The sequence below is a fragment of the Protomyctophum parallelum genome (genome assembly GCF_964188405.1).
Source record: "Protomyctophum parallelum genome assembly, chromosome: 1".
NCBI lineage: Eukaryota > Metazoa > Chordata > Actinopteri > Myctophiformes > Myctophidae > Protomyctophum > Protomyctophum parallelum.
Window position 1 is genome coordinate 95,950,652 of NC_139697.1, and position 27,165 is coordinate 95,977,816.

The 27,165-nt window shown below is 41.0% G+C and overlaps 3 protein-coding genes across 6 annotated transcripts in view; all 3 read left to right on the top strand.

Moving 5' to 3' along the window:
- Positions 1 to 27,165, top strand: part of LOC310865942 (uncharacterized protein) — an 84,067-nt gene that overhangs the window by 18,581 nt on the left and 38,321 nt on the right. The gene's annotated exons all lie outside the window — the stretch shown is intronic.
- Positions 1,305 to 9,792, top strand: LOC310865986 (uncharacterized protein). Its single transcript, XM_083775230.1, has 10 exons — positions 1,305 to 1,484; positions 3,307 to 3,581; positions 3,973 to 4,070; positions 4,182 to 4,288; positions 4,391 to 4,459; positions 5,379 to 5,474; positions 6,084 to 6,245; positions 6,876 to 6,977; positions 7,722 to 7,817; positions 8,632 to 9,792. The coding sequence occupies exons 2-10, from the start codon at positions 3,381 to 3,383 to the stop codon at positions 9,162 to 9,164; spliced, it is 1,464 nt and encodes a 487-aa protein (XP_083631356.1). The 5' UTR covers positions 1,305 to 1,484; positions 3,307 to 3,380; the 3' UTR covers positions 9,165 to 9,792.
- On the top strand, positions 19,704 to 26,189 carry LOC310865992 (uncharacterized protein). The gene is made up of 4 exons (XM_083775249.1): positions 19,704 to 19,840; positions 21,399 to 21,526; positions 24,587 to 24,856; positions 25,074 to 26,189. Exons 2-4 carry the CDS (start codon positions 21,427 to 21,429, stop codon positions 26,156 to 26,158), a joined length of 1,455 nt encoding a protein of 484 aa, XP_083631375.1. The 5' UTR covers positions 19,704 to 19,840; positions 21,399 to 21,426; the 3' UTR covers positions 26,159 to 26,189.

Here is a 27,165-nt window from a genome sequence, read left to right on the forward strand (position 1 = left end):
GGGGAAAGGAACTGGTTGGAATAACGTGTTCCTTCCACGCGCTACGTCCAACCAGGGAAACTCCCCCCTGTCAGGTGTAAAGGAGCAACTTGGACACTCAGGCATGAAGGAAGCATGAGTCCGTTGCTCTCCCCTTGTCCCCCATATATGGGGACTAGGTTGGTGGAGGGTGTGTAGAGCCCAGGATCACATTAGAATAGATGATTGACACAGGGGTGAAAAAGGGGTTACAAAATCGTGGGATAAAAAATATATATAAGAAAGCCTTCTAGCATGGAATTCTCCTTTAAAGTTAAATAGCTTTTATAATGTACAACTCTTGGTATAGTAGTAGGTCTTGGTATTCATTATGTTGCAGGGTCTCACAGCTCCTCTTATTGAAATTAATGTTATGGGGAACTCCCCCCAGTCAGGTGAAAAGAAGTGGCTTGGACGCTCATGCGCTGAAAGAAGCGTGAGGTCTGCCCGTTGCTCTCCCAAGGTTGGCGGGGAGGGAGTGTAGAGCCCAGGAATACATGATTAGATCATTGACAATGGGTGAAGAAAATGGGTTACAAAAAATGTGTATAAAATAATAAGGAAATAGGTTATGGGAAAACCAACATTTAACACGATGAATGGGGCCATGAATGCTGACATTTACTCTTAAGTCAATAGAAAATGTGTAGGCCTAAATACAAAACAAAATAATATGAATGCCATAATGATACTATTATTACTCTAGGGTAGGGTGCAACACTGTGCAATTAAATAAAAAGCAGCCTTAAGTGGTTGATTTATTTGTATGGGGATTAAGTGGTCAAATCAAATAGTATTTCCTATTTGATAATTAATCTATATTAAGCAATGCAGCTTTTATGTTTTTAGTGACAGTGTGTAGGGACACAATATATCACTAAATCCAGCTGAGACTTAATATATTGTTAATGTTGATAGTAGTTTACTCTGGTCCGATTCCAACTACATGTACCAATGGGTTGGTGAGCTGTACAGCTTGTTAATCACAGAAGTGCCCAGTCTGCCGGAATACCGAGCACTGGGTCTGTCTTCCAGGAATTAAACAATAAATGAATATAATATATTCATCCTCTCATATTATGAGAGGCTGGACGAATGAATAGAAGAGTGTTCCCATGGTGGTTACCTTGTAGAATGTAGACACAATGGGCACTACCCAAGATCAACAGTGGGGGGCAGCAATACGCCAATCGGCCCAAAACTTAGAAGAGGAACATTACCCACAATGCAGTGTTGTGTTTGTGTTGTTGTTCTGAACCAAGATGGTAGAAAGATGTTTAGTCTGAACTTCTGCACGAGAGAAAACACTGAAACGGCGTCATAGCTTCATTTATTATACAGCTTCAGCTCCTCAAAACACCTCCTGGACACGTCGCTTTATCAGAGGTGGTGATATTTGTGAAACAACGTGGTATTACTGTTAATCGTCAGGAGGACGTTTTTCCTCAACCACTGAAACACAGCAGGTAAAGATCAACATAATGTTGCTTTTCATGCAATTATCAATCTTTTAAAACGTGCAGTTTGGTGTCGTGTTATACTATTAATGTAACCCTATAGTTACATTGCACTTACACTTTTTTATAATATTATTTTAGTGGTCAAATCTCCACGTGTAATGAGCAGGATTTGTATTCTGCAAATCTGCATACAACAATTGTTGTATACAGATTTGCAGAATACAATTCATGTAAGGTACTACACCACCACTACACCGCATGAATAGAAAGCCCTATCGATGATGTCACTGGTAGGTGGACAATTCTGAACTGTCCCCAGCAACCTAGCTCCTATGGCAGAGTGGGGGACATAGAAGCTTTTTTGGTTGAGAGGGGAACATGGAACCTTTTTTTGGTTGAGTGCTTGAGTGGGGAACATAGAACCTTTTTTTAAGTGGGGAACATAGAACCTCTTTTTGGTTGAGCGGGGAACATAGAACCTTTTTTGGTTGAGTGCTATAGTTGAGTGGGGACTGGGGAACATAGAACCTTTTTTAAGTGGGTAACATAGAACCTCTTTTTGGGGGGGTTGTTAATTTGATTGTCAATTGAAGTTTCAAGTTTTAGAGATCGATGTCGTCATGCTAGCTATCATCATATGCATGCTGTAGTGCAGTGGTTTCCCTATAGCTGCAATTTGCAACTCTAGATTTGTTTTATAATGGGATGAATCTAGATTTGCAATAGCCTCCATTGACTCCCCATTCATCCAATTTGCTTTTGAGATCTGCTTGTATGAAACGACGTTAAACTCACCAACATTGCAGCTCTAGGCCAAGCTTGAATTATCCTCTTTCAATCTGCCAAGCCTTTGTTTCATAAAAATCCACCATAGACATGTTATGATCCTACTTTCTGTCAAGAAATTATGTGCAGGTGATTCTTTTTCTAATTGTTGGAGTTTGTAAGCACTATATATATATTTCTTTTTAAGATATTTTTTTGCGGCTTACGCCTTTATTGATTTTTTAAGGGATAGAAAGTAGGCTGACAGGAAACGGGAGAGAGATGGGGGGATGACATGTGGTAAAGGCCGTGTCGGGTCCGGGAGTCGAACCCGCGGCACACCGCGACTGGATCACCAGTCCGGTGCCCAGACCGTTACGCTACGGCCTGGGCCAGCACTAATTTTTATGAATGGGTCACGCTGCTGTATCCTGCATTATGTGCAAATGCGAGACAGGTGGTACGTGGGGCCGTTCAGTGACTTCGACGAGTGCTTCCAAACTTCCATACCTAATTGATTTGAGTTTGACTATATTTTGGCGAGGGAAAAACGTCCATAGACATTTTCCAAAAGGTCCCTTTAGCTGTCACTTCAATATACTGTATGTGAATGGAAATGGGTTACATGGATACCTATAGACATGCCAAATGTATGATGCAGTTTTGGGCAAGAACAAGAACCATGCTGTTTTATACATGCAGTGTCAATTGAATTATTCATACTTATTTTATCTTAAGTTATAGCCTAATTTTTGTAATGGTTTCATTTACAAGCCCGAGATTTATCTGGGGAACAGAGACGCATCACTCCAATGATGTGTTCATCGTGCTTTGATGATATAGAAGTTGAAACAATCCTTACCTCAACATGAAACAACAAACAAATAAAGCAATGCATTTGTTTTTAAATCAAATTAAGGTAGGCTACAAGATAAATGTGTAGCGGAGCTTTAACGCGATAGACAATAATCCATGCGTAGTGTTGCGTTTTCGTTTGTCGAGTCGCACTAAACTATATGTAACCATCGTGAGACAGGCCTAATTAATTCAGTCATTGTTTCAGAACATTCTGGGGTGATACAGAGGAAGAAGACCTGCTCCAGCTCAGCTCCCAACCACCTCCGCTGTCACAACAACATGGTGAAACGGTGTGCGTATGGAATCTGCAACTCAGACACCCGGTACCCCGGACGTTTGGAGGGTGGAGTCGTCTTTTTTCCCTTTCCAAAACCCAAAACCCAACCAGAAAAATGCAGGCAGTGGATAAAGCAATGTGGGAGACCCCATTCTCAACTAAACCCCACCAAAATAACAACATGTACATACATCTGCTCCAAGGTAGGCTAATGTTAATCGCAAAACTGTATTTAAATGTCATCACTATCTTGTCTTTACTGACATTAGTAAATGTTATGACAGACTTCAGTAGATTTGCTAACAATGCACAACATATTATGTGTATTGTTGTTAGCACAGTCTAGTCTGTCACACCAATATTTCACTGCAAAACATGAGCATGCGACAAAAAAAAAAAAAGGTAAATTATTTATATAGCTCCTTTTATCCTAGGCGCTTTACATAGATTGTGCATTACATTCACTCACCACCATCCAGCCACTCTACCCCTGAGCCACTGCCGCCCCTAAAACCTACATGAATCTTGAATATTCACATATGTTTTGCAGTGATTTCATGCAAATGCAACCTTATTTGTCTTTCATCTTTGTAGCATTTTGTGAATGGGAAGCCTACAGCTGAGAATCCCAACCCGTTAGCTGCTGTAAAGGTGTCTGATGCAAAAAGGAAACTAGGACGAAATCAAAAACGGTACACAAGGAACAGTAATATTTCATTTATATATATCTGTGGTTGTAACATGCATTTAAAAAAAAAAAAAAACATATTCAAATTCAAATAACATGAGTTATGCTTTTACAGACTCAGATGTGATTGTGAGGAGGATGAATGCAGTGATGCCTCCTCGTCCAGTAGCCTGGAGAAAACCCCAGAAGACAGCCAGGGTAGTACTGTTGCCACAGACACTGGTAAGTGGTGAATGATGACTTACTTTGTACTTACTTTAAGTTTCCTAATATATGTAAACGACAATACATCAGCTTGTGACTGCAATTTGTTCCTGTTCGCAGATGACTCTGCACTGCTGGTCTCAGACAGGAACAAACTGCAGGTTGAAAAGGACCTCAGCTCTGAACTCGGTAGGATCTGCACCTGGCTCGCTGAGAACAAACTATCTTTACACCTGGGGAAAAACGGACTCCATTCCTCGGCGTGCATGAGAAGGGAGATTGGCAATCTTTTGCCAAATGTTCACCTTTTATGACTTTCATTTCAAGGGCAATTATTTAGTCAACATTTTTAGCCAGTGATTTTTCTTGTGTTGTGTTGCGTTGTGCCGCTCTTGAGGCTGGGTTGTGCAGGAGATGGCCTCTTCATTCCCATGACAAAGGGAGGGGATGTTCTCTTTTCTTGCCCGGCAATATTCCAGAATATCAGGCCCATAAAACGAGAACAATAGCCTGGTTTATGTGAATGATGAAATATGATCTCCCATTCCTTATGAACATAATGTATAAGGTATAACTTTATAAGTTGTACCTTGGGGATGTATTTTGGGTCAAAGCTCAATGTTTGAAGTACAATTCTATAGACCCTGGCCTTTGCTTCCTGTTTTACATGAAACCATTCCTACAACCCGTGACACATCAAAATCCAAACAGACCCATACAGTAGCACTTGCAATCACTCATCCATTGTCTGGGAGGGTGGGGTGGGTTGGACTATAAATGGTGGAAGGGTGGACATAAAATGATGCTTGGTTGCAGAAACATTCAAAACGGATGGGCTATATCACCTTATTCACTTTAGACGTTTATTTGCATCAAAAGAGTCCATTGACACCTACCTGTAGTTTAACTTGCCTAACACTGGTTTTAATTATTCCTTTTAGTTAGTTATTTAATTATGTATTTTATGTTTTGGGCAGTTGAACTGTGTGATTTCTTCCCTAACATAAATACACCCATATACATTAGGTTTAGGCCAATTTTCTTTTGTTATTCTTGAGACCACTAGATTTCCAGTTATTAAAGTCCCGTTTCAATTATTTAATTACAGGCCAGTGTGTGGAGTCCAGACTGCAGGTGAAGATGAACTCTCCAGAACCTGAAGACATTTCTATTAAACAGGAACCTGAAGACCACCCACACTCCAGTAAGTTTCATGGTTTACAGAGCCACATCATACAAAAATAAATGATAACCCTTCATTTTACGGTACGGTAATTACCAGGTAATAAGTAAGTACCTGGTATCTGTTTAATATAGATTTGAACTAATTCATTGCTAGATTAAATACATAAATTACCCACTCACTGTCAGCTTCAACTGGGATAAAACCTCATTCACACCAAAAAAGCTAATATATTAATTTGCTTTTTATTTCAATGTAAACTCTATGCAAATCAGCATGAATTGTTGGTAGTTCTTTCTATTCTCAGTGAGGCAGATTTGGTTTATATCTTTCAGAGCATGCTTTGTGGTAACATTAATATGTTGAAAGAAAGATATTTTGTAATTACAAAGTTAAATGGTCAAACGACATATGGTCTAAGCCAAAAGCAGTGTTTTCACACACACACACACACACACACACCAAGGCTTTTTCCTACAGCAATTTATAAATAGTATCACGCCCCCCCCCCCGCATGCGTGTGTATACTATAGGATTACAAGATAAACAATGTGTAACATTCCTTTATCTCTATTTATAATACAAAAACATAACATGTCGTTTTCTTTTAATGTTTCTGTGTATGCACAGCTCTTAGGAGCTCACCACCACCAGTAAAGCTGTATAAGCATCGGGTTGACGGGTCGGACGGAAGTGGCGCGTCCGCGTCGTCCTCCGGGGAGCTGCGGAGTGACCTCGCCATGCGTTACAGACCCATCGCCCCCGCGCCGTCTGGCTCTAACCACACTCCAGGTTTGTAGCCTCCCATTTTATATCGTTGGTGCTACTTGTTGTTGGGTCATTGGTTATAGGACACACACTGCTGCACACAATGGCACATAATGGCCCCTCAGACTGTAGGAGTTTTAAAGTTCAGATCGTTAAGTATTACACACTCCAAGAGTGTGAATCGGCTTCAACAAGATGCGATCCAGACCCGATACGTATACTAGGCTACATTTGTTTGGTTTTCATTTTGACGCCTCGCGTAGGTGCAGGATCCCGTGATACATGTTCGAGACCGACACAGGACGTCTCTCTATTTATTTTTATGTTAGAGGTATTACAAAGGTTTAAAGTCCACTTAAATTGTCACTTTAGAAATGTGCAGATTCCCTTTATATGCAGCTATACACTTACTGTTTGTTTACTCTTTACTTTGAGAAAACAATGTTGCACAAGATAATCTCATCACCCCCCCAAAAGCATTTACAGTAGGGTCCCTAAATGCTATAAAACATACTTCTGTGAAAAATAGTGACACCATGCAGTCCTTTGTAAAACACTTATTTACACCCTCTGTTCACACTGTTTTAACATTCAACCTTCATCTAAAACCCATGTCACATCAAAGTCCTCATTCTATTGATTCCTTCATTCCAGACCAGGCTGTGGAGTCCAGCAGCCTGCAGGTGAATTCTCCAGGACCAGCTGCCACTGTTTCTCACCAGTTGTTTCTCATCGCAGTCCTGGTGAATAGAAATGGTTTGTTTTAATGCTTGCTCTTGTTCTTTTTTTTCTCTTCTGTTGTAGCTGCCAAAAATACAATGTGGTGAAATTCCTGGAAAAGGTTTGGAATTAATATAGTGTTTTCGATAATGTTTGACTATGCATTGTTTTGGCTATTGATTTTGACAAAAACATGTCACTAAATGTCAAACATTATGAGAAATCTTTAAAGGTATGATAAGTGATTTTCTTTGGTTAAAAATAAGTGTTAAATAGCTATATATTCTGTTAGTATTTTACCTCTATAATCCCATTTGAATTTTGAGTGTGATTCGAGTGAAAATCAACCGATAATTCCCAGTAGGTTACTTATCAAGCCGATCTTATCGGTCTACTGCACATGCTGGGAGCCTACTGAGAATGACAAGCCTCCTCATACGCTCACCTAAACATAACCGCAAGCACATACTGTAGCAGTGCGTCTCAATCTTAATGCCTGTTCGCCAATCTTAATTCGGTCGTTTTCCGGGTTTTCGTTTTATCAATGCCAATCGCAGCCAGTAGGCTCACAGACTACATCCAGTAGGTCGATAAGATCCTACTTCGAATTATCGGTTGATACCATTCGAAGCGGGGTGGAATTTTCATATGCTTCCATCATACCGCCTGGAGCATGAAAGCTCTGAAAATGATCAGAGGATAATGCAGATGCAGCCTCCTCCCCGCTTCTGTTTTAGTCTAATCTTACTTCAAAGTCCTTATTCTATTCCTTCATTCCAGACCAGTCTGTGGAGTCCAGCCAGCAGGTGAAGACGAGTTCTCCAGCAACAGCCAAGACTGTTTCTATTCAACAGGAACCTGACCGCCTGGACCTCAGTAAGTTTCATGCTGCTACCCAAACAACTTTTCACTATAAAACTGTTAGCAATAATATCTGTATCATCATTCAATAATATCTGTATCATCATCATTAAAAGGAAATTCAATCAATGCTAACCCTAAATCCCAGTTCTGAGATCTTATCCTGTATATTGACTGGGGGGTAAATATGAGAGAATCATGAATGATATTGAACCAGAAAGTGAGGGGGATTGGGAATGAGGAAGTGAGGACCGCTATGAAGAGGACGGAAAATTGGAAGTTCAAGTGTATTAGAAAATCCATTGCATAACAGTATGAATAATGGTGTTTCTTACAATTCAATTCAAGAGGACCACTCTATTAATTAATTCACTTCCACATTAAATACCTAAATGTATCTCCCATTGCCTGCTTTTTTCCGTATTTCCTTACTTTTTAAGTAGTCACAGAATATCTATCTCCACTACGATCGACAAACTGCCTCACAAGATTATTATTTTTACAATAAAACATTGATTCGCTTGATTATTAATTCCCTGAAGAAGGCCAAAGTTCAAAACGTTGGATTCTTGTCAATATAATATACAGCATCGTGGCTACGAGTGTGCAGCCTTTTTCTCATTTTTACTTAATCGCTTGATTATTAAACCTCACGTAACAACTTGATTCTTGAATGTGCCTCCATGTTGAACGACATCCTCACCACCAAAAATCCATACTATGAATAGGCCTTAACTACTTCAGTTGGCAATAGGACATATCTTGAGTGTTGATAAAAAATATAATTCCCTTAATCTGTGATGCGTTTATTTATCTCCCTTCTCTTCAGATTATAATTTGCCAGTGGAGAAACGGACCGACTGTGACAAGTGTGGGAAAATCTTCCAAACAAGCGGTGCACTCCAAATACACCTCAGAACTCATACAGGGGAGAAACCCTACCAATGTGACGAGTGTGGGATAATGATTCGTAACAGCCATTGTCTCAAAGTTCACCTGAGGATTCATACAGGGGAGAAACCCTACCACTGTGCCCAGTGTGGGAAACGTTTCAAGAGTAGCAGTGGTCTACGAAGTCATATGAAAAGTCATTCAGGGAAGAAACCCTACCAATGTCACCAGTGTGAGAAAAGTTTCAGCACCCGAGGAAACCTCAGGACTCACCTGAGAATTCATTCTGGAGAAAAACCCTTCCTCTGTAACCTGTGTGGGGAAAGGTTCAGCAGTAGCACTACTCTAAAAAGTCACCAGAGAGGTCATGCAGGAAAAAATCGCTATCACTGTGGAGTGTGTGTGAAAAGTTTCAACACACGCAGTGAGCTAAAAATTCACACAGTAATTCATATGGGAGAAAAACCCTAACACTGTGAGAGTAAGGTTCAGCCAAATAGGTCATGTCAAAAGGCACCATAGAGTTCATACTTGATGGGAACCCAGTGAATTCATACAGGAAAGAAACACTACCACTGTGGGCAGTGTGGCAAATGTTTCATCACATACAGTGAGCTCACCGTCACTGCAAAGGAGGGTTTCAGTCGATTAAATCATTTCACAATGGAGAACACTTACATTGTCAGTGATAGTGTGGGATGAGTTTTGGGATGCTTGATTACTTGAAGTTGAAGTGTTGCATCCAAAAAGCCATTTGTGAATTATGTGGCCTATGTGTATTACAGGGGTAATACCATATGTCATTACCTTACGGTAATGTTATGGGCAGTGACCTCATACCTGTCTAATTTCCCCCTAAATACCCCCCCCCCCCCCTGTCAGGTGAAAAGAAGCAGCTTTGACTCATCAAGAAAATGGGTTGTAAAATCGTGGGATAAAGAAATTATTAAAAAAAAGAAACTGCAAGTGGAGTTAGAATATCAATTCGCATTGAAATGAGTCATACACCACTGCTGTTTTTCCTTTTTCTCCTCTGTAAATATAGCTTTTGTATTTGTTGATGACATTGTATCATATGACGTATTAATGTGTTATAATTCTGTGCTCTTGATAAATTGAATACATAGAACCACAATGGAAACAATTCCTCAGAACCTTTTTTGTGTTATCCTTTTAGTTTCTAAGTAGCCTACTTTACTGTGCCTTTGTTAAATTTGTTTGACTAATAAAATTCAATAAAAACAACAAATGGCCCTGTTCCCAGATACTTTTTAAACCGTCCAGGTCAGTAAATGCACCAAGCACTTTCCCGCTGGGGCCAGTGAAAATAAGATAAATAAAAACCTAATCTAATCAAGCAGTTCACAGCTTGATCCTGAGTAGACATGAAAATGATTGAGTGTTTTAGTGTTAGTTATGTCTTCAAAATATAGTACCACTCATGGTAGAGTAGTAGGCATTGGTATTCATTTTGTATCCTCTTGTTGAAATTAACATTTACATTTTCCATCCATTGGTCCTTACTATTAAAATAATGAATGGGCCCAATGCTATTTGTGTGTTTAGATACAAATGTATACCATTATATATGATATGCTTAATTTAATCATTTTTACTACTACTATTATTAACTATTGTGCAATTGTTGTGCAATTTTACTACTGTGCACACTCTTCTGGGCACCATGTACACAATGGGCACTACCCAAGATCAACAGTGGGGGGCAGCAATACGTCAATCTGCCCAAAACTAAGAAGAGGAACATATACCCACAATGCAGTGTTGTGTTTGTGTTCTAAAACAAAGATGGTAGATCTTTATTCTTAACTGAACTTCTGTACGAGAGAAACAGTGAAACAGCGTCATTTATTATTATCCTACTAATTCAGCCAGCGCCTCCAACCACCTCCCGAGTCCCGACGCGTCGCTTTATCAGAGGTGATGATATTTGTGAAAACAACGTGGTTTTGGACTGTTTACAAAGAAACTAAAACGTGTCGTTTCAAAACAGTGTATCTTCGTTAAGCAGAGGACGATTGTTAGCAGGCCAACCACTGAAACACAGCAGGTAAAGTTGAACTAATTGATGTTGTGTTTCATCCATTAGTCTTTATGAATCATCATTTAAGAAGATGAAACATGAATTGAATTGCTTTTAGTTGCTATAATCTAGATTATTAATATGTTTCCGTAGGCTGGTTACTTTACAATTACATCAATTCACATTTTATAGCACATGTACAATCACTGAGGTGCAAAAACGTTAGTTCATTCACTTGTTGCTACAGTACCACAGCAGCACCTCAAAGGCCATTAAAACAAGACTCCAGACTTCCCAGAACAAACTGGTCAGGCTACTATTACTAGTTACTATTCTTGGCCTCACTCCCCGAACCCACCTCACCCCTGCCCATTTTGACAGGCTGGAATGGTTTAGGGTTGACGACAGAGTACAGCATCTTGCAATGGGTCTGGTCCACAAGATTCGATACACCATCAAGATACCCATGTACATAGGCGGCGGGTGCGTAAGGCTAGGGAAGGCTTAGCCTTCCCAAAAATTATGCTGGGTATTTTTTTTAATATATATAATATATGTGCGCAGCATTATAGAAGGCTATTGTGTGTGTGTGTGTGTGTGTGTGTGTGTGTGTGTGTGTGTGTTGTCGCTGCCCCCTGGTGATCGCTGATCGGATAGGCTATAGCTATACACTATACAGCAACTGGCCTAATCAGCATATGATTGACTACTATTGGTATGTCTGTAAACCTCGTCCTTCCAGTCGCTTTGTAGCAAAGAGTAGCGCGCGCTGGTTTGTTTTGGGAAACAGCAAGAGTGAGTGGCTGTCAGAACTCAGCACCACCAGTCAATGTCCGCACGGTTCACAGTTCACACCACTGCAGCAACACTGACACGTTCAGCGGAGAGGCTGCTGTCTCTGAGTCTGTGCCGTCTTTCAAGAGCCATGAGCCGCGACTCTCGGAGGGGCAGCAACACCGCCGGGTAATCTACACTGACTGACTGACTCGAGACTTGAGAAAAAGACGTCCAAAAGTCGTTGTCTGTGTATAGGCTAATTCATTGGTAAAAGTATGCTAAATAACTCATTTTTAGACCATCTGGGAAAAAAATAAATCCGCGGCGGCGGCGAGAGTCCCCACCCCCAACGCAATTCTATAGCCTACCCAAAGATAAAACGCACCCGCCGCCTATGCCCATGTACCTGTCTAAATACTTCCTTAATGTCAACGAAGACCACACCCATAATACTGGAGGCATTCAGATTTGGCACAAACAAGGGGCTCAATTCATTTCGCTCCTATGACACCAAAATGTGGAACGCCCTACCAACAGTCATTAAGACATGTGAATCCCTTGACTCCATCAAAACCGCTCTCAAAGGGCACCTACGGATGTCTGCAATTCGAAACTGGAACCTGTAAAGTCCCCCCACCCCATTTTCCCCTTACTGTAGGCCTATATGTCGTCCCCCCCCCTGTTTACCTCCTTATATGATGATGTCCTGTGAAGCCTAGAATGACCCATCCAGGTTTGATTGATTGATTAATGCATGGCATTGAAAATTGTTTCCCTTTTGTCAGTTTAGCCTCAAACCTATTACTTCATTATTTCTTAGTATTATTATCATTTCTGTAAGGATATCTCTATATTATCTCCTTATATTTCCAAAATATATAGTGTGTATTGTACTTCCAAGTTCATTGGCACATCACACAGCAAGGTAGAACATTATATCTTGCACAAGAAAACTGACATTAACTATAGTTATCTTATATAGTATCGGGCGGCTGTGGCTCAGGAGGTAGAGCGGATCGTCCAATGACCCGCGGTTTGAATCCCAGCTCCTCCTGTCCACATGACAAAGTGTCCTTGGGCAAGATACTGAACCCCACATTGCCTCCAATGAGTCTGTTGGTGTGAGCTCGCGACCGTTGGTGTGGGAAGTGAGGACGCTGCCGTCGACTGTTCGCTGCTTCACCTCCCAATGTATGAAAGCGCTATAAAAATGCAATCCATTATAGTTGTCAGTTTTCCTAAACTAGACAGACTACAACTAGACAGACTATTTAACAAGTTTTGAAGGATGATACTGCAAGAACCATGTTTTACTTGCTCATCCCAATTATAATCCAGTTCAAAATAAAAATTGTAATCCACAATGGATAAATCTGAATACCCTATTCACCATTTATTGTGATGACACTAATGTTGCTGTAACTAGAAACTAGCTTGTGTCATGCATCATCATTCATACCCCAGTGCAGTATGCACTATAAAGAACATTACGGTAGTCTACTATGATACATTAATGACGCAGACGTTCAGATCACTGGGTCTCAGAACTACCTCAATCTTGATTATTTGAATACACAGGACCCGAATGGAAACAAGCCCCTATATGCTTTTTATGATATCCTTTTAGCACCATTGCAAAATCTTATCACTGTACTATTCATAAACTGTTAATAAAGTATTCACTCAATCAAGACCTGAAACAGGATGTAGCTCTGTTTTCATGGCATCACATACTCTAGTCCAGGGGTGAGTATAAGAGGTGTTCTAAATTGATCCTAAACCCTGGGGTTTTAATTGTTTCATTCCAGACTGTGTGGAGTCCAGACAGCAGGTGCAGATGAACTCTCCAGACCGAGACAGACACGTTTCAGTGGAACAGGAGGAACGTGAATACTACCTTCCAGACTTCAGTACGTTACACTGTCTCTCTGCCCGGTGTTGAATACTACCTCCCAGACTTCAGTACGTTACACTGTCTCTCTGCCCGGTGTTGAGTCGGCCGGACCCACGGTTGTCCAGAACCACCACAAAAGGCCTCTGCCTGGGCTCTGGACAGGGTCCCCCCTGCCCAGTGCCCAGGCTCCATACAGTATATGGAGCTGGCCTGTTCTGACATCACAACACTCCATATTTTGGCATGCCTGACACAGAACTCCATATTGGAATAAAGGGACAGAGAGACAAATACAGAAATCTCCATACATATGGGGCATAAAAGGGACACAGACAGATGGGTGGAACGGGTACTCTGACACGGGTACTACGGGTATTGCATAGCCGGTTGGGGCATGGATCTCCAACTTCCATCTTTACCGACTCTGTGCTCTACAGCCGGGAAACCGGTCTAGTGTTCATAATGATATGATAATGATCATGTCAAGCCCCAGTGCACACTCTCCTGTGAGGGTGCACTTGTGGTATGAGTTGTCGATACATGGCTGCATGATGGAAACACAACTAGCTGCATTATGTACTTATGTAGTGTAGGCGCTAGACAATTTTGTCTTGGCAGTGCCCTGTTGGCCAGCTGTATGCAATCAATGCTGCGGTATCAAGCTAGTGAAGTCGAACGAAGTTCGAATTACTAAATGTTAATTACTTAACCCATTTAGGCCTAAGGCCGATTCTAAAAACGCCTCTAAATCCTGACCTAAGGTTTCTGAAAAACTTCAAATATTTATATAGCAGCATCAAAACATTTACATTTTTGAAGTAGGCGATAGCTCATTATGTACATGGAAGATGGAAAATGTGGTTTTACTTTTTATGAATAAAGTGTTGACTATCATGTTATTGTTCTGCTCCTAGACGTCCTGCACATGGTTGTGTGTCAAGAGGAGGTCAGTCTGCTCCAGGAGAAACCAGAGCCTCCACAGATTGAAGATGAACATGATGAGATACTTCAAAGACCAGAGGAGCAGGAGTCACGCCCCCTGGAGAGACGCCAGCGTCTCCACACTGGAGCAAAGCCTTACCAATGTGAACATTGTGACAAGAGCTTCAATAAGCGGGGCGACCTGAAGAACCACCAGCGTGTCCACACCGGAGAAAAACCTTTCCAGTGTGCAAATTGTGACAAGAGTTTCAGTCAGTCAACATCCCTGTATAGACACCAGCGTGTCCACACTGGAGAAAAACCCTTCAGCTGTAAACAATGTGACAAAAGTTTCAGCGAATCGTGGTCCTTGAAAAGACACCAGTCAATCCACACCGGAGAAAAACCTTACAACTGTAAACATTGTGACAAGACTTTCAGTGACTCGGGTGACCTGACAAAACACCAGGTTGTACACACGGGCAAAAAACCTTATCACTGTAGACAGTGTGACAAGAGTTTCGCTTGGTCAACCGCTCTGAAGACACACAAGTGCATCCACAATGGAGGTAAATCTGATGACCCTTTTCATCATAAAGTCTATGGAGTGTCACTAATGTTGCTATAACTAGAAACATGTTCAAAGTAGAGCTCTTCACGGGTCAAAAAAAAGGAAATCCGAAATCCGATTCCGACCCGTTCCGAAAATATTTTCAAATGGTTAAACCAAACCCGAATGGATCCGTGACTATTTCGTCCGATTCTGACCCGTTCTGACCGAGATCCTGCAGGCAGGCAAATGTGGTCTCACTTTCATGGGAGCCACATCTCGCACTGGAAGTGACATTTATACAAAGCAGTGAATGGAGCAAGCTGGACCAGCTCATAACAAACATTATTTATGAACCATTGAGACCTTTGTCATATAATCGGTTCAGGCACATGAAAGAAGACATATCACAGTTTTCTTTCTAATCAGTTGCTTTTTGATTCAGAGTGCACAGTACATCATTTTATTTGAGGATTTAAACAGCAGCAGGTATCGTTTCTGTTCTGGGGTCTCGCGAGATTTGGCTGCCAGACAGTAAACGGTGGGCAGTCTCTTGGCACGTTCAGAAACGTACTTTCTGCTCTTTAGATACCCCTATTAAATTTCACAGTGTACACATCGAAAAGCAACACAGCAGACAATATTGTGTTACATGTCTTCTGTTATTTGCCAGAAGTGATTACTTTACAAAAGGTCTCAGTCATTCATAAATAGTGTTTGTTCATGAGCTGGTCACTGAGCTCTCATTGATTCCAGTGCAGTTTGACTCCAATGCAATGGTGTGACGAATCTGCTGTCTGGAATTGCGTGATAGCGAAAATGACGGTGGTGACCTTACCTCCATTTAATATACCTTGGATTCATCCCCCCTCTCCACAACGGGGGGAAGTGCACAAAAGCATTATGGGCATTGTAGGAATTCAGCAATCCAGTCAAATCCTAGTCAAACACATAGACTTCATTATTCTTCTGGCCATAGGGTGCAAATTTGAAATTGTGCTCCTAACTTACTTACTTGTACTGGAAAACTTGGAAGTGAAAAGATTAATTAAATCCTCTGTTAAACTATAACTAGTTGAAAAGTGATTAACTACATAAGTTCTCAAACTTCCTTATTGTCTGTTATTGTTCAATAGTTAATGTTGAAGTTGAGTATAAGAGGTGTTACTCTTAATTAATCCTAAACTCTGGGGTTTTAATTGTTTCATTCCAGACCCTGTGGATTCCAGACAGCCGGTGCAGATGAACGCTCCAGACCCAGCCAGACACGTTTTAGTGGAACAGGAGAAACATGAATTATACCCCCCAGACTTCAGTACGTTACACTGTCTCTCTTTTCCCCCCAGGACCTTTTTGTGTTGTGCTTTTAGCCTGAATGCCTGACTGTACCACGACGTGGTCTTTACATAAAGTTTTCAATCAATCAATCTACTTTCACACAAGGTTGGGGCTGCTCGATTATGGCAAAAAAAATGTCTTCACACGTAGTTTAGTAATTGATTTGTAAATATGAGACGTGAATGAGCAGGTAGGTCCTGTTAAGGAACGGCGACAAGTCCCGTGAAAGTATCCAGATGCAGCTGGATTTATGAACATAAAAACTAAATTAATGGAAAAAGCATGGCCCCAATTTGAAAGTGAAATATCCCTTTGATATCTTGCATGTTCATAATGATATGATAATGATGTCAAGCCCGAGGGCATGTATCGACGTCGATACATGGCTGCATTATGGAAACACAAACACACAAACTAGCTGCATTATGTACTGAGTCAGCCTATTATGTTTCTGACATGTAGTGCAGGCGCTAGCCCATTTTGACTTGGCAGTGCCCTGTAGGCCAGCTGTATGCAATCAATGCTGCAGTATCAAGCTGCGCTTATGGTGACACTGCAGCTTTATTCCAAAATCAGAGCCCACATGTAAAACAATGCCTTTTAACATTCTTTAATTATTCAAATGAAGTAACTAAAACGAAGTTCATATTAATCATGAAAATATGTATTTTCTTTTCAGAACTTAAGTTTCCAGATGCACCACCACCTGCAATAACGTGTTGTTAGTAACTGTTTGCTCAATTTAAGTAGGTGATAGCCCTTTATGTACATGGAAGGTAGAAAATGTGGTTTTACGAATCCAGTGCTGACTATCATGTTATTGCTCTGCTCCTAGACATCCTGGTTGTGTGTCAGGAGGAGGATTCTCCTGAACAGGAGAAGAGTCTGCTCCAGAAGGAGCCAGAGCCTCCACAGATTGAAGATAGACCAGAGGAGCCTGATGGGTCAATGTTGACATTACTAGCAGTGAAAAGGGAAGTTTATGATGATGATGAAGACATCTCTTCAGAACAGTGTGAAGTTGAACTTGAATCTGACTCTAACGTCACGGAAGACGGTGATCATAAACACTGTGACAAGAGCTTCAGTGAGTCAGGCCCCCTGGAGAGACGGCAGCGTCTCCACACTGGAGCAAAGCCTAACCACTGTGAACATTGTGACAAGAGCTTCAGTAAGCTGAGCAACCTGAAGAACCACCAGCGTGTCCACACCGGAGAAAAACCTTTTCAGTGTGAACATTGTGACAAGAGTTTCAGTCAGTCAACAACCCTCTATAGACACCAGCGCGTCCACATTGGAGAAAAACCCTTCAGCTGTAAACGATGTGACAAAAGTTTCAGCGAATCGTGGTCCTTGAAAAGACACCAGTCAATCCACACCGGAGAAAAACCTTTCAACTGTAAACATTGTGACAAGACTTTCAGCGAGTCGGGTGACCTGACGAGACACCAGCGTATCCACACGGGCGAAAAACCTTTCCACTGTAAACATTGTGACAAAGTCTTCAATGATCGAGGTAACCTGAAGAAACACCAGCACGTCCACACCGGAGAAAGACCTTTCCAGTGTGATCAGTGTGACATGAGTTTCTACAATTCAACTAGACTAAAGAGACACCAGCTCACACATACTGGAGAAAAACCATACCACTGTATACAGTGTAACAAGTGTTTCACTAGGTCAACCTCTCTGAAATCACACCGGTGCATCCACACTGGAGAGAAACCTTTCCACTGTAAACGATGTACAACGCGTTTCAGTGCGTCTAGTCAACAGAAAACACACCAGCGTGTTCACACTAAGGGGAGAAATATTACCACTGTAAATTAGCTCACTGGGAGGATCAAATTATACAGCTGCATGTTGGTAGACTGGTGGTTGCCAAGCAAAATATTATGGATATAAATACTGTTCCTGTCAACAGATGCCTCCATTATTAGGACTCCGGTCTTTCACCTGTCTTTTTCTTCTATTAAATGATTAGTTTTTATCATTTGTGAACTAGTAGTTATAACAAAGATTTATGTTTATTTAAATTGAGCTTTCCACAAATTCTGAATACTCAAATTCTAGTCTGTAATTCACCTAAACATGCGTTCTGAAATATATGTATATTTGAGACTTAAATAAATGAATGCATTACCCTCTAGATCTTTTGGGGAGAGACTGGTCAACACTACTGAACAGAACTGATTCTTCACATGTCAGAGTAAAACGAATAACTTAAAATATAACAATCGCTTTGGAAGAAACTGGTGATGGTATCGTAAACAAATGCAGACTAGGCTACTGAGGAATAAGATAAGCAATTGTAGATATGATTCCCTAGTACTGTCATATGAAGTAAAAAAAAAGTATATATTAATAACAAAACACCGCAATAGGCCTAATTCAGCATTAATTAGCATTTAACAATTAGATTATTTTTTGGGGTGCCGGGTCACACACACTGTAGAACATTTTTAATATATCAAAATTATTTTACAATTTTGATTTGTTATGATTCAATTCATTGTAGTGTTCTCTGCTCTGTGAAATGACTTCATATAAAGAATATTTCTGCTATAAAATAACGTGATATTTGTGCGAGTTATAGTATTTTCTGTTGAATTATTCATGACAAAGTTGTACAGTATCTATATCCATAACGTAAACAAGCTTAAACCGAGACCCTCTGCCGAGACCAACAGTAGGGGGCAGAAATACGCCAACCCAGAGAAATCTAGTAAGAGAGTGACGACACTAGCGTTGACTCATAGAGTATTAAAAGGCGTTGACTCCCATTGTAACAATGGAATACGGAAGTGCTTATTCTATCTCAATGGGATAGTTCCAATGTTTGGAACTATAGGCATTAGGCACCCGCTTTGGTAACAAGACTACTCGCCCCGTTTCTGTTTTCCTCCCAGAATTTTCCCCAGTGAGGGGTGGGAGAGGCTGGACAGCAGACGGCTGGACTTTGAATTTCTCTAACTACAAACTTTCATGACAGCAGAACAGCCTAAGTACAAATATAATTTATGAAAAGCTACTACAGTGAAGTCTGTTCACAGAAGTTGTTGTAGGATATGTGGGGATTATCTGACGAGGTACCATTAGAGGTATCAACCTTACATATACTAAATAATACTAAATTGTTTATAGGTTCAATATAAGTCAAATAATATAGCCTTTCCACAGGAGTATCTTTTTTTTAACAGGTAATAGCATATTACAAAGTTATCCCCCTCACTGGGGAAAATTCCGGGAGGAAAAACGGGCAAGCACCGGGGCGAGTAGTCCAGTATTCCCCGCTTTGTGGCGAGATCAAAGCGTGTCGCCACTTATCTTCTAGTCTTGACGTCACACATACCCACAATGCACGGCGAAAACAACATGGCGTGTTATCTATGGTGTTGACTGACTGCTGTTGACACTTAAAAAATACAAAGACAACAATTTCGTCAACTCAAAACAGTGTCGTCGTCATTAAGCAGCAGGAGGACGAGTGTTAGCAGCAGAGCCATGTAACATCTAAGGCTCTGGTTAGCAGCTCAACAGTCAGAGAGACGGCAGGTAAACATTTTCTCCGTTTGGAACCTCCAAGTTGAGGGAGAGGTCCCGATCAAGGGATTTGGGAGCTAAAGGTAAAATGAACGAATTCATCTTGTGTTTCGTCAATGTATCTTTACAATGACAAACACATCAGTCATTGAGATGCGTTTCCATCAAGCCTGTTCGAAGATCGGAAGCGAACTTTAAGAAATTCGATAAAAGAAAGGCATTTTTGCCCCGTTCCATGAATTCCATCCGCTGATAAAATGCTATTATTGTGTGATTGTTCACGAAATAAGCAGTAGGTGGTGCTATATTGCTAGTCAAGTGAGACGCATATTTGACATGTATTTTACCTTTTGAAATTAATTTAGGCAAAATATAAATCCTATAGCTGTCCACTCCAGGCTGTCTTGCCTCAAGGTATTGGACCAGAACTCATTCCACACATTATATTGTTCCTTAGTCCTGCCCCATTTGCAGTAGCCTACTGTGTTGAGGTTTGGGGAAATAGTTCTACAAGACATCTTTATATCCAGTAATAACCCTACAAAAAAGAGCAATTTTTAAAGTCAAAATTGCAAATATTTACTGACATTGTGGACTACCAAACACTGGCAAACAACACAAGTAATGTTCAAAGCTAACACTATGTTACTACCAGGTAACATACAAAAACTGTTTAGAGACCAGGAGTGGGGATTATAATTTAAGGGGAAATTCAATTTAGGAGAACAACCAGAAAAGGTTTTTTTATTTCCAAGATGAGATTATGGAATGTTTTTTTTACGGTGGACTACAAACAACTACAAACATGAAAATGTTAAAAATGTTTGTGTGTAATTGTGTATGTAATAAGTATGTGTAAAAAAAGAATAGAGTGTGTGTGTGTGTGTGTGTGTGTGTGTGTGTGTGTGTGTGTGTGTGTGTGTGTGTGTGTGTGTGTGTGTGTGTGTGTGTGTGTGTGTGTGTGTGTGTGTGTGTGTGTGTGTGTGTGTGTGTGTGTGTGTATAGATATCACAGATTTAGCTATACAAGTATTGCATAGATTATTTAATGATATTTAGTATTAATGGAAAGGGGGTGGGAGCAATAAGCCATGCTTCTTCTCACTCCTTTTGAATTGCTTTTTTAATTTATTTTTGTTCCGCTTGTTATTATGACGTTTCTGTTTATATTGTTTTTAAAAATTGCTTTATTAAAAATAAAATACATACATTTGGGCCTAATGTATGTCTACTACATAAACGCTGCTGCCGCCTATCACAAGGCTTTTTATTTAAATCATGCTTTTATATTCACCATCTGAAAGCGGCGCTTTGAAGGCGAGGAGGGAGCGCTTGCTCATTGTAGGAACTCCAAATATTATATCATATATGGCTCTGCATCAATGTAATAAACATATGCGTTGTGAGCCGACATGAGCCATGATGTCATAAGTTTTGCGGATTCAGCATTTTGCCTGTTTACATACCCACAAGACGGGAGGAAACAGCGTTCTCAAAAATTTCCACTGGAAGTTTTCACTTTGTTGCGTTTTCGCCCCCCTGAAGACGCCATTCTCGTCTAAAGGGACAGCAGCAAACGATTTTTGCCGTTTTCTATGAACACCGTTCTCGTGTAAAGGGGATGTCAATTCTTTCATTTCAGAGTAGACCTCACCAGACTGCAAGTAAAGATGAACTCTCCAGACTCAGCCAGGGACGTTTCTATTAAAGAGGAGGAACCTGAAGACATTTCTATGAAACAGGAGGAAGCTGAAGACCACCCACACCTCAGTAAGTTCATTGTGCTCTGTTTCTATCATATTTTCAGTTTTCAGTTTTAGAGATATCAATCACAATATCTCATTTGTCACTATACAACCAGTAAGACGCCTGGGTGAAGGCAGACTGCTGGGCGAGCGCTGGCGCTTTGGCAAGGGGGGTCAGATCAACATATGGAATGAATTCTGTACTGGGTTGAGTGTACAGGGTTTGATAAGGTCAGATCAACATATGGAATGTCAATGTCAGGAAGGATCAACATGTGATGTGTCACAAGGCGTGATGTCACGAGGCATGATCATAGGAGGCGTGATGTCATGATATGTGACCATATATGGAGGTGTGATGTCACGAGGCGTGACGTGACACACGGCAATGCAGGTTTTCATAGTAAATGCGACCTATGGTCGCAATAACCAATCAAACAAGCCAAACATATATATACATATTTTTGTGATGTGGCGCTGTAAGATGAGACGTCTATAAATGGGTCTGTGCGTGTGATCTGCGTGAGATAACAGATCTATGACAGGCTTTTTCTCAGCTTCTTGACTTGAAGTTTAACCACTTGAACCCTAGCATCCCTATTCTGCCAATCTAGGCGATCGGGTCACGCAGTAGTAAAGTCCCCGCTCACCACCACGAAGGTTGTGGGTTGGCAGGTGAGTCAGTAAGATCAGTGACAATACACAGAAATGTGTGTGGGGTGGGCGAGGAATCAATTGGCATAACGTCTACATTGGGAGAAAAAATAATTGGCTACTATAAATGAAAAAGAAAATACAAGCTCACAGCACATGGAATTGTGATGCATTGTGAGCTTATAGATAGGCTATTTTAGGTAAAGAGATTTGGTGTAGAGGGGCTTAGATATTAACTAATCCTCTATACTTAAAATTAACTAGATGGTTTCAGTGGATAAAACATTCAATAGGCTTAATGGCAGTGAGCACAAGGAATTTGGTGCTGATGATCGGTACATCAGTTTGTTAGGTTAAACACGCAGATGGACAGATTCACCAACCCATACTCACAGACCCATTTCTAGATGTCTCACCTCCTACAGGTGAGGCATGCTGTGAAAATCAGTTAATGTACATTTTAAACTATGGCCCAAATTCCACCAGACATTTCATGCTATGGCATCATGCACTGCATGAGCTGTAATTGGTTGACTTTTGGACATACATCAGTACTGCACAATAATGTACATGTACAGTTACATTCCTGACACCACCTTGTTCTTTACAGCTGGGTCTACTTCCTAAATGTCTCTCAATTAGAGTCCACATGTATCATATTATATTGTTGTTTTATAATTCAATTATTTATTTATTTTATGTTCACTTTTTTAATGTTAAACCATTAAAAAAGCTTCAATTGTGGAAATGTTCTTTTTTCTGTTATCCATCCACATAAACATTGCCTCAATCAGGTTAATAATTACAGATAACCATTACCAATCAACACCAATGCAGTGGTTTTCAACACTTGTCATATCAAGGCCCATTATTTATTGGCTTTTGAGCCACGGACCACCATTTGATGACATTTAGACTCTCAGATATTTTGTTTGTCGTTGGATAAGATTTTGTCCACAATTTCATGCTGCTAAACGGCAATTCTACTACATTCTCTAATTCAGGCGTTCTCATCCTGGGGGTCGCGAAGCCTTGGGAGTCGCCAAATTATTTTGATGACTTAAAAAAAAGAAGAAACGCAAGACATGGCCAAAGCATTTCCGGGGTTCCCCAGCCAAAATGAACCCTTTCTCAAATTGACCATCCTGGCCCAGAATGGTCAGAATGTTTTCTTACAAGGTATACTATAGACCGATTCCGTACCGGTTTCATGGTCGCAGCCTACGTATTTCCTGTAGGCGGACTCGACGTAGCTGCGGGGGTAAAACCCTCACCAGACGCACCTCTTCCACTACAGTGAACAGCAGAGTGACTGATGTTAGTTTGCCTCAAACTTTACTCCTTTACCTGCTTTTTTACTAACACTAACATTACAAAGATGCCCAGAACATCGAGATGAACCTGTGTAGTTTATGGCTGCTCCAACAGTAGTGGCAACATAACAAATAAAATAAAACGGAATGTCTAATATCCACCGCGATGGCTGAGACCAGAGCCATTGAGTAATGGTTGAGACAAAGCAGTGAAAGATACATAACGCCAGTCTTACCCAATACCAAATATTTCTGTTTTATTAACACAAGGCTGCTGTACTTTATACCTCATACTTTAAATGCTTAGTATGAGGTATAAAATACAGCAGCCTTGTGTTCATAAAACAGAAAGATTGGGTATTGGGTAAGACTGAAATTATGTATCTTGCAGGATTCTTCGCTGCTTTGTCTCAACCATTACTCAATGGCTCTGGTCTCAGCCATCGCGGTGGATATTAGACATTCCGTTTTATTTTATTTGTTATGTTGCCACTACTGTTGGAGCAGCCATAAACTACACAGGTTCATCTCGATGTTCTGGGCATCTTTGTAATGTTAGTGTTAGTAAAAAAGCAGGTAAAGGAGTAAAGTTTGAGGCAAACTAACATCAGTCACTCTGCCGTTCACTGTAGTGGAAGATGTGCGCCTGGTGAGGGTTTTACCCCCGCAGCTACGTCGAGTCCGCCTACAGGAAATACGTAGGCTGCGACCATGAAACCGGTACGGAATCGGTCTATACTAAGGGCTCTATTTTCGGCTGACCCCTTATCCCTTAACTAGTTTGACATTTTTGTTTTTTACTACTACTTGAAAAACATTTTTGAATTGTTAAAAGAGCCAATCTACAAGCTCACAACGTGTCGATGTAGACTGGCTTCAAAAAGTAAAAAAGGCAAAGTAGTTTAGGGATAAGGGGTTCAGCATGGATGAATATAGAGCCCTAAATGTAGTTACTATTGGCAGGGTTTGGATGACAATATACCCTTTGCAACAGATATTTTTATTTATAAATTTTTGATCCTATTTATGATTAATCAAACCCATTCCTAGTTAGTACCTGCTCATTTGTGTTTTCTAGGAATCCAGTGTTCACTATCATGTTACTTTTCTGCTCCTAGATATCCTGCACATGGTTGTGTGTAAAGAGGAGGATTCTATTAAACAGGAGAGGAGCCCCAGTCTGCCCCAGGAGGAACCAGAGCCTTCACACATTAAAGATGAACAGGATGAGATTCTTCAAAGACCAGAGGGGCCATTGTTGACATTACTAGGAGTGAAACGTGAAGAAGAAGACGATGACTCTTCACGCTGTTCGGAAATTGAAGTTGAACTTGAATCAGACTCTGAAGTCACTGAAGACAGTGACGATTGGGAGGAGACTAGTGGAGGTTAGTCAACTTCAAACACAAATAAAAGACAGGGATAATAACTGGGTGTTGGCACAACAACTAAATTGGGTGAAGAAGAGAAAGATATAACGTGAAATAAAAAGAAAGCTTTACTAGTTGCATCTGCAGTCACCATTTGTAGTGCACCTTACCAGTTCTCTTCTTTCTTTCTTTCTTTCTTTCTTTCTTTCTTTCTTTCTTTCTTTCTTTCTTTCAGGAGTGATGTCCCAATCTACCCAGACTCATGTCTTCTCTTGTTCTGACCTGGAGTGTCCATACGCCTTCACATCTAAGGTCTTCCTCTATAAACACATCAAGAGGGCCCACAATGACCTCTACTGCCAAATGCTGAGGAGTGGACAGATCACCTCAGCAGCCTGTCAGCAAATCACTAACCCTGTGACCAGCAGCCAGAAACAAGGAAACAATGACCAACCAAGATCTTGCAGTCATCAACACTTTACCACGACGTTGACTGAACTAGGAGAAGAAACGACACATCAGTTGACTTTCACAGGAAATAAAACACACATCTGTATACACTGTAACAAGAGTTTCAGTGGGTCATCTGAACTGAAGAGACACTATCGTGTTCACACCAGAGAAAAATCGTTCACTTGTAAACATTGCAACAAGAGTTTCAGTCAGTCAGCTGACCTGAACAGACACCAGCTTGTCCACACTGGAGAAAAACCATTCCACTGTGAACGTTGTGACAAGAGGTTCAACCAATCAGGTCACCTGAAGAAACACCAGAGTGTCCACACTGTAGAAAAAACGTTCCACTGTAAACGTTGTGACAAGAGTTTCAGTGAATCGGATCAACTGAAGACACACCAGCGTGTCCACACTGGAGAAAAACCATTCCACTGCAATAATTGTGACAAGAGTTTCGGTCACACAACTGACCTGAAGAGACACCAGCTTGTCCACACGGGAGAAAAACCATTCCACTGTAAGCATTGTGACAAGAGTTTCAGCCGATTAAGTCACCTGAAGATACACCAGCGTGTCCACACTGGAGAAAGACCATTCCAGTGTAAACAGTGTAACAAGCGTTTCATGGTGTCAAGTCATCTAACGGAACACCAGCGTATCCACACGGGAGAAAAACCATTCCACTGTCAACAGTGTAACAAGCGTTTCAACAACTCGAGTCACCTGAAGACACACCTGCGCATTCACACGGGAGAAAAGCCTTTCCACTGTAAATATTGTGACAGGAGTTTCAATCAGTCAATTGACTTGAAAAGACACCAGCATACTCACACCAAGGGAACATACTTTGCATCTATAAATTAGATCTCCGGGAGGATCACAGGAGGTTGGTCTGCAGGTGGTATGGCTCAAATAGTATGGATATGTATTATCCTTAAAACCAGCCCCTCCTATAATGTTTGTTTTTCCTAAAACAAACATTCACAACGCCATTGAAATGGACAGTTTGTTTTGTCTGATAATTACGTCATAAAAGATGTATATATACACATTGGTAGTACATAAATTAACCGCCTGCGATGTTGTAAGATGATAGGAGCGCCCCTCACTTCACACGGGTGTGGGTTTTCTTTAAGTGTTAATGACAAGCATTATATTGATTCATATGTATAACATTTTCAGCTAGAGGATGCCATTACATTTCATTGTCCGACATTAAGCACTGCCCGCTTGTCCTGTTTACGTTAGAAAAACCATCTGGCAGGCAAAACCCGTCCAGACATGTTTCTGTTCTTGATTTCAACCAATCAGTCCGTCCAAAGATAAGTACACACACACACGCACACACACACACGCTTATGGTTGTCCATCAAACCGTCCACTTATGTCCTTAACTCGTAGCCGTATGTGGCTAAAGAGTCCTATCCTTGAGCCACATTGCAGGTAGGGCGTGTAGGTTATAGGTGGTATCAGTGGTACTGGCAGTCATGGTTGTGTTCCTCCTGTGTCTCTGTTGCTGTCTTCTGGCACTCCTGTCCCCCTCCAGCCTGTGAGTTCCTTCGTGGCCACGAGTCGCGGTCAGCAGCAGCAGCAGGCATGCATGTTGACATGTTTAACGCTAAAAGAAAATAAGACTCCAGGGCTAGGGCCCGACAAGCTTAGTGCTTCTCCCTAGCCCTTTTTTGGGACACTTGGACAAGCCTGTAAACTATTAACGCTTAATGGAACATATTCCACTATGTATGCATGTTTGTATGTCAAATTTGGGATATTATATCCGAAAATAAAACTGAACTGAGTCTTAAAGGGAGAGTAGTACTGCACCTGTGCTACCAGTGAAAAGCCAAAGGTTACTGTCTGCTTTCTTGGGT